Below are 8627 nucleotides of genomic sequence, written 5' to 3' on the forward strand. Positions count from 1 at the left end.
TCAAGTCCTCCTTCCTTTGATATACTGGTTCGAAGAGCTGTGAAAAAGAGATGCAATTGAAAATCTTCCCTCTACCTTTTTCCTACTTTTACCCATTTCCTTCATGGCAGTTTCTACTACCTTCCTCTCATCTCCTTTCCTTTCAGTGTCTATCTTTGTGTCAGTCTCCCTCTCTCTCACCTGTCCTCTGCCCGTGTTTCTTCATATCCTCAGCAGTTTATCATAATCACATCACCTCGCTGTGATGGAGCACACTTAAGGCTTATTATGTATCTCACACACACACACACACACACACACACACCCCGTCGCCTCAGGTCTGCTGAAGCTAACCTACTGCAGCCAATCAGGACGAAGCTCCGGACCTGGGGTGACAGGGCCTTCGCTGCAGCCCCCCCTCTCACTCTGGAACCCCCTCCCCAGCTATGTCAGATCCGCCAACACTCTCACATCATTCAAACAATCCCTCAAAACTCACCTTTTCGCTCTTGCCTTCAACTCCTAATCCACTAACCCCTTGCCCTTGTTCCACATGGCTTAGCACTTTCTACTTTTGTTGTTATTTTTGTTTTACTTGCTTGTAAGCGCTTTGAGCACCAGGAAAAGCGCTTTATAAATGTAATGTATTATTATTATTAAAAGGAATACAGACAGCCGATACCCACGATATTCATATTGTAACTGTATGTATGAAATAAACCATACCTTCGTCTTCTTCGTCTTCTTCTTCTTCTTCTTCTTTTTCTTTTCATCCTCGCTGTCGGACGATGAACTGTCAGATGAAGATGAAGAACAATCCTTGGAAAGCAAAAATAAATATTTAAAAACATGAAGGTTAAATGTTTGTTTTCATTACTTTTGACTAAAAGACGTCTGGTAGTCCAATAGCACCGGTAATGAATTCTTATATTCTGTATTATGGACAATTGTAAATACCTTCTTCTTCTTTTTCTTCTTCTTCTTGTCCTTCTTCTTCTTTTTCTTCTTGTCTTTCTTCTTGTCATCCTCGTCATCCGATGAGTTGAAGTCCTGATGCAGAAAAAGGGAAAACAATCTATAACGACACATTTATAAGCCAACCTTTGTGTTAAAAGAGTTTCTTTTAGCAAATCTCTCACCTTGCTTATCATCCTACTACTATCTGAACTATTGGGCTCCAGTTCATCATCGTGACCTGAGATAAGTTAACACAAGAAAAAACAATAATTTGTTTAATTACATTTTTATTTTATATGTACATGCATTGTCAATACATTTCTATAATACAATTGTTGATTCAGATAACTGCCTCACAGCTGTTCATATTATGCAATACAACTCTGTAAACTTTATTTAAAAAGGAAATGCCATTTCAGTTTTTTAGAAAACAAAACTAATTTATAATCAGACTGATTAGGTTTTCTTAACTTTTTAGATATATGTTAACTACTAAGAATTTGGAATACTTAAGATAGTTAATATCAGAATGTGCATGTCAAAGTTACAATGCAAACTTTTTTGCAGAGCACCTTAGAAATGCTTTTCTTTAAAGTTTTGAAATAAATGCAAACAATATAAGTAAGAGTGAGAAAATGATTTGGAATAAATGGTTTTATAAAGCAGAATGTACAGAGCCTGAACATGTATTATACTAATGAGATTTCATTTAAAAACATCTGAATAAATACACCAGTTTGAAAATGCAAATTCCACTTACATAGGATAACAGTGTCCCAGACATACTCTCTCTGGTCATCCTTGTTCTTCTTCTTCTTCTTCTTTTTCTTCTTCTTCTTGTCATCCTGCGAGGGCATTTTAACACTTTTACAACTTCTACTTCTGTATGGGCATACACTATGTTTGAAGCTTGTTTGCAAAGTGTATATATATAAAGTGATAAGAGTCATCTGGGTCAGGTTAGGGTGTCACCTACCACTAGTTATATATTAAGAATACTCTGCCTTCAATTCAGGTAGATAACAAACATCCACACCTACTGTGGACATGTAGCCAAAACCAACACATAAGAAATCATGTGCAATACACAGATACTGGGTGCATTAACGTTCAGTACTACTATATGTAACCATGCATTTGAGCCTGTATACATACACATGTGTGATATTTGGCGCTCCCATGTAAAATAAAGCTATGTAGTTTACATATGATTGTATTGTGAGGACATTCTGTGGTAGATACAGAAGTTGTTGCCCATATTGTTAATGGGTGTGTTCCTCTCCTGTCAGATACCACCAGCTATCAGATCCAGGAAGTCAGAGCCTCCGTCTACAGCCCAGGGTTAACTGCATTCTAGTTCCAGGTACATTTTGCATTAATGGTTTTATTGGATAACCTGTCCAATTAAAAGTGAATCAACGGGCGTTAACACATTTGTCGAGCGCAAAATGGTTTATGTCTCTTGTCTTAAAAGCTTGCAGGTGCTGGTTTACTTGCTTTTCCTGAGTTTCCTGCTTTCCACCCACATGCCCAGAAAAGTATGGCATGAGCCTAAATCTGAATTTTACGGAACAAGAAAAAAGGTGAAATACTTTCAAAAGTTGTAAATATTGACATGTGAGGCCTAGGGAAGATTGATGTTCTTGTCTTCAAACTTGCCAAAAGAAAGAATAATGACTCATTTATTTATTTCTAAATACGGTGACAGCTATTCCATTACATCACATTATATTGCATTTAGCTGACGCTTTAACTCCAAAGCGACTTACAATAAGTGCATTCGACCAAGAAGATACAAACTTGAAGAAAACAGAATCATATAAGTACATCAGGTTTCATAGAGCCAAACATTTCAAGTGCTACTCAACTGGCTTTAGATAAGCCAGTCCTTTGTTAGTATATAAGTGCTTTGTTAGTCATTTTATTGCAAGAAGTGGAGTCGAAAGAGATGAGTTTTCAGTCTGCGCCGGAAGATGTGTAAGCTTTCTGCTGTCCTGATGTCAATGGGGAGCTCATTCCACCATTTTGGAGCCAGGATAGCAAACCCACGTGTTTTTGCTGATGGGAACTTGGGTCCCCCTCGCAGTGCGGGTGCAGCGAGCTGTTTGGCTGACGCAGAGCGGAGTGCACGTGCTGGGGTGTACAGTTTAACCATGTCCTGGATGTAGGAAGGGCCAGATCCATTCGCAGCATGGTACACAAGTACCAGTGTCTTGGAGTGGATTATAGCAGTTACTGGAAGCCAGTGAAGGGAGCGGAGGAGCGGCGTGGTGTGGGAGAATTTAGGAAGGTTGAAGACCAGACGAGCCGCTGCATTCTGGATGAGTTGCAGAGGTCGGGTGGCACATGCAGCTAGACCAGCCAGGAGGGAGTTTCAGTAGTCTAGGCGTGAGATGACGAGAGCCTGGACCAGAAGTTGCGTCGCTTTCTGGGTCAGCTGGGGACGTATCCTCCTGATGTTGTAAAGCGTGTATCTGCAGCAGCGGGTTGTAGCAGCGATGTTTGCAGTGAAGGACAGTTTGTTATCTGGGGTCACACCCAGAGTCCTTACAGTCTGAGTTGGGGAAACAACAGAGGGGCCGATGTTGATTGTTAGGTCAAGATTGGGACAATCTTTTCCCAGAAGGAAAAGCAGTTCAGTCTTGTCAAGGTTGAGCTTGAGGTGGTGAGCAGAAATCCACTGACAGACAAGCAGAGATGCGTGCGACGACCTGGGTCTCTGAGTGGGGAAAAGACAGAATTAATTGGGTTTCGTCAGCGTAGCAGTGGTATGAATAACCATGAGGGCTAATGACTGATCCGAGCGGGTTTGTGTACAGAGAGAAGAGGAGGGGACCAAGGACAGAGACCTGAGGGATCCCTCAGGCATGTTTCATCATTGTTAACACAACAGTATTCTGAAATTGACTTAGGATAAGCATATCAGGAGCTATATGTGTCTTCACACATTCGTAATGCATACCAAGATGGATACATAAACAAGCACAGGAAACAAGCCTGTAAAAAATTGCACGCATGTTATTTAAAGGTCCCATGTCATGGCCATTTCTACTGATCATAATTCCATTGTTGAGGTCTACTAGAATAGATTTACATTGTTCAATGTTCCAAAATCACATTGGTTTCTCATACAGCATCTCTGTATAGTATGTGTATTCACTCTCTGTCCTAAACGGCTTGTTGGACCAACAAGCCGTTTAGGACAGAGAGTGAATACACATACTATACAGAGATGCTGTATGAGAAACCAATGTGATTTTGGAACATTGAACAATGTAAATCTANAGGCCTTCTTTAACAGGCAAAAAAGTCACCTGAATCAAAAAGTTCCCTTTTGAAAGTCCAGCTTTCTGTAGGCCCAAAAACTGGCTTTCAAATGGGACGCATGGGCCAAGGGACTTGCAAAAAAAAGCCTTAAATTGGGGAGACGCCAGGGCTGCGGAAGCCTTAAAAAACAAACGATGGGGATCTGTTTTTGGTTCTGGGCCCAAAAGGGGGAAAGCGGGACAAAAAAAACTTGACTTTTTTTTTAAGGTATGGAATAAAGCTGCTAAAAAATGTTTTTTTTTAAAAACCTTTTGCATTTGTATTTAAAAATGTTTCAAAGCTTAAAAAAAAAAAAGGAAGTTGAAAATGAAAAAAAAAAAACAAAAAAAACCTCTGGAATTTTCTGTCGACGGATAGATTACAAACCAGTTAACCTTACAAAAAAAAAGGGGGTGGGGTTTAGGGTTTAATTTTTTGGAAAAAAGAAAAACCAGGCTCGGAGCGGGAAAAAAAAACAAAAAATCTGTTCACTTTCCTTTTACAAATATGCCCCTCCTTGTTTCCAAAAACAGGACCCAAACAATTTGAAACACGCGCACAGTGAACCAATGAAAACGGGGGGGCACGATGCACTTCAAGTTTACATTCACAAAGATGGGGAAAGGGCTGACAAAAAAGGGGCAAAGGGTACAAGGCGCAAAGCTTTCCAGGTTTACTTTTAAAAACGCCTGGGTCCGGCTAAAAAAATTGGTTTGTGCCTTGTTTTTTAACAGCGCAAAAAACGGCTCTTCCCACAGATCGGGAATTTTTCTTTCTTTTCTTTATGGATTTTTGCGGTCCAAAAAACAAGCGCTCTTCACCAAAAAGATTAACAGTTTCACTTTGCTTTTATGGCGGATTTTGCGTTACAACCAAGAAGCAACTTTTGCATTTTTGCAAACCACAAACACAAACACAAAACAAAAGTGTTATCCTCTGGGAAGCCGGTTTCTCAAAAAAACGGTTTTCTAAAACCTAAACCCCCAGCCTTTTAATGTCCAAGGCAAAAAAAAAACAAAAAACAACAACATTTACAAGAATCCCTTTTATCCTAATCTTTACAAATGGGCGACTTACGGCTTAAAAAAAAAGAAGCTAACAAGGACTTTAGGATTGTTTTTCCAACCAGACTCACATGAAAAAAAAACCCACCAAAAAAGACCCCACCTTTTTTCTTTTGAAAAAAAAAAAAAACTTTGGTTGGAACATTTGGGCCTGCTCGAATTCCCCCAAAAAACCAAACTTTTCCCTTGACCCCTAGAACCCCTCTGTGTGAACGGGGAAGTTGAAAAAACTCCGGGTTCTTGTAGGCCACACTCGCAAAAACTAATGAGGCTCCCTCCTGTATTCAGGATGGGAGGGCGGGAGTAAAATTTTTTTACAAGGCGGGCCAAGCTGTTTGGATGGCTTTCCCCCCTAGATTCTTCCGGGGCAGAAAAAACAGGGACAAATTGCCGTAACTGGGTTATTTGTTAAAACAAAAAAACGGGGTTTCAAAAAAAAAAAATTTCAAAAGAAATTTCTCGGTAAAGTGGACAAAAAAGTTTAAAATTAAAAAATAACTCAAAACATAAAAACTTTCCAAAAAAAAAAACAATTCTTTTTTCAACTTTGGTGTTAACTTTTTTTTTTTGTTAAAAAGCTCTTTTAGTTTTTAAAACCTAAATTTATTTTAGTTAAAAAGCGTTTTCTTAGGTTTTTTGCCAAAAAACAAGTCTGTAAAAAGTAACTTACACAATTCTTTTCCTAAAAGTAAACAAAAATTGCCAAAAACAAACAATTGTACCCCTTTTTCTAGGGCGGAACTAAAAGCCAACAAGTGGTATTGATTCCTAAAAAAGTGTAATTAAACAATATTTGAGGGCTAATCATTTGAGCGTTGTGTAAAGACATCGGCAGTTTACTCAGTTGGAAATGTTTGCTAAGAAAAAACTACTTTTTTTTAAAACGGCTGTTTGTTTTTCCTGAACGGAACACAAACCACGAAAGCCGGTGGACCTCGCTGCGCGCTGACCAGGTTCAAGGTAGAAGAACCGGGGTCTCACAGTTCAAAGGCAACCGCCTTGCAGAAACTCGGCTTGTTTTGGGACGGGGGCTTTGATAAAAAGGCCCACTCGCCCCCTCCCTCCACTCACCGCTTTCCCAACAAACTCGTTGCTTTTTTGGAAAACAAGCCCGTCATTTTTGATGGCGGACCCTTTCCGCGGGTGGAAAAAAACGCGGCAAAAAAAAAAACGGGAAAGGGTTTAGGGGTGTGTAGGGGGGGGCGGGTTTGGGGAGAATGGGCAAATTTAACTTGTCGCCCTTTTTACGTTTCCCCTTTTTTCTCTCGCTTGGTTCCTTTTTCTGGTCCTTTCTTTTTCTTTTCTCGAAAAAAAAAGAACCTGGGGACTTTTTGTTAAGTCGTTTGAAGATATCGTTACACCACGTACAGTACTAGGGAATTGGGAGAACGATTTAAATCGAAATATTAAAAAAAAAGAATTATTTCAGGTTAATTCAATGTAAATTTCTTAATTTTTTTTCCAAAGGTTATTTCGAGATTATTTGGAGTGTTATTAAATATTTTTTTTTTCTTTTTTTGGGAAGGGGATGCCTAAAAGGTTTTGGGTAAACATTAATTATCAAACAAATTGAAATTTGAATTTTCAAAATGGTAATACGGACAGTGCCATAGCTTTTAAAAAAAAAAAATTGTGTTTAAAGGTTGACGGTCTAAAAAAAAAAGGTGTTGTTTTTTTTAAAGCTTCCGCTCCACCGCGTCCCTTTACAGCGGGGGGAAAGAGGCTTTGGCAGGTTTGCTGATTTTTCGTCTCTCGTCTCGGCGTTTCCGGGTTAAAAAAAAAGAAAAAGAACCTTCACTTTGGGGCTTATTTTGGTCCCAAATTCCAATTTCAAACGGAAAAATCTAAGCTAAGTTCTGTAGCTAATTTTGATGATGGGGGGCTGCTGCCCCTCCGCTTACTTTTCAGCAAAAGACTCAACGCAAGGGAACTCAAAAAAAAAAACCTTAAAAATGCTTTAAAGAGCCCAAAAAGAGAAATGCGGCGCAAAATGCGCTCCGCAAGCCGTTTTTTGCAAGGTTTGTTTTTTCCCGGCGCTTAACAAAGTTTCATGGGAGCGTGCTCCCGCCCCCGCCCCCTGTCAAAAAAAAAAAACAAAAAAACTTCGCGGAAAAAACCACGATGGGGTGGGGGGCAGCCTAAATTTTTTTTTTACAAACAATTAAAAGCGCTGCTTTGGCAAAATCCGTGTGTTTGGCGGCCAAAAAAAGGTAAACAGATTAAGACCATTGTTTGAAAACTGGAAGCCGCTGCTTCCGCGTCTCCTCCTTTTTTTTTTGGCGCCGGTATGTTCAACCAATAATTGTAGCGCCTCGCTTTTTTACAGGGAAAAAAGAGAACAAAACAGAAGAGAACTTTTTTTAAGTTTGTCCCTTATTCCGGGGAGGTTTTTTATGTATTTCAAAGATCAAACAAGGTGGGTACTGTTGGGGGGCCGTTAAAACCCGACGCCGCAAAAAAAAACAAAAATTTCCACTAAAAAAAAAAAAACCCTTGTTTTTTTTTCCTTATTTCTTTTACTTCTCCGTTCAAACGTTTCTTTTTTTCCGCTAGCTTTTCTTCCTAGCCTTTCCCCTCGGTCTCTACCTTTCCCCAGGGAAAAACCTCCCTCTTTCTGGCCCCCCAAAAAAGCCAAACCAAGGGGACCAAAAAAAAAACAAACAGCTTCTTTTCTTCCCAAAACCCAAAAAACCCACAAAAGGCTTTACAAGCGTCCAACAAGAAAAAAGCCGTCCCATCAAAAAAAAAACAAAAAAAAAGGGGTTGGGCGCACCGCTCACTTGAACAACTCTGCTAAAAAAACAAATAACAAAAAAAAAAACCCCAAAAAAACTCTTGGAAAACCCCACAAAAAAAAAAACCACAAATTCAAACTTTTCAAAAAAAAAAAAAAAAAAAGAAACCATTATAAAAAAAAGAAAAACCAGTCCGTTTACAACCTTTTTTCCCCCCCCCTTTCCTTTCAAAAAAGGGGGGTCCCCTCGTCCTTCAAGGGAAATTTAAAAAAAAGACGAAACCAAAAAAAGTCCTCCCTTCAGGGTGGGGGGGTTTAAAGGGGGGGTCTTGTTGCCGGATTTTTTTCCTCGTCTGCGGGGGCCCGGGTGGGGGGCCCCCTTGGGTTTCCCTGCGGGCCCAGGGGGTAAGACAGGGCCCAACCGTGGGGCCCAAAAGGAGGTAGGGCAAAAAAGGGGAAAAAAAAAAAGGGGGGTCCAAAAAAGGGGGGGTTTGGTTTTGGGGGGGGACTTCTTTCCTTTCTTTCTTTTTCCCCTCCTTCCCTTCCGTTGTGTTTGGGGTTGTTTGGTGGAAGGGGAGAGATCCCCA

General features: G+C 40.0%; 1 protein-coding gene across 1 annotated transcript; it reads right to left on the reverse strand.

The window, feature by feature from the left end:
* Positions 1-1809, reverse strand: LOC104941443 (uncharacterized protein DDB_G0280579-like). Its single transcript, XM_010766543.1, has 5 exons — positions 1697-1809; positions 1119-1174; positions 937-1029; positions 701-798; positions 1-37 (listed from the first exon to the last, which is right to left on the reverse strand). Exons 1-5 carry the CDS (start codon positions 1791-1793, stop codon positions 1-3), a joined length of 381 nt encoding a protein of 126 aa, XP_010764845.1. The 5' UTR covers positions 1794-1809.
* Between the last annotated feature and the right edge of the window lie 6818 nt (positions 1810-8627).

The sequence above is a fragment of the Notothenia coriiceps genome, unplaced genomic scaffold, assembly GCF_000735185.1.
Source record: "Notothenia coriiceps isolate Sejong01 unplaced genomic scaffold, NC01 NC01_scaffold00003350, whole genome shotgun sequence".
In the NCBI taxonomy this organism is placed as follows: Eukaryota; Metazoa; Chordata; class Actinopteri; order Perciformes; family Nototheniidae; genus Notothenia; species Notothenia coriiceps.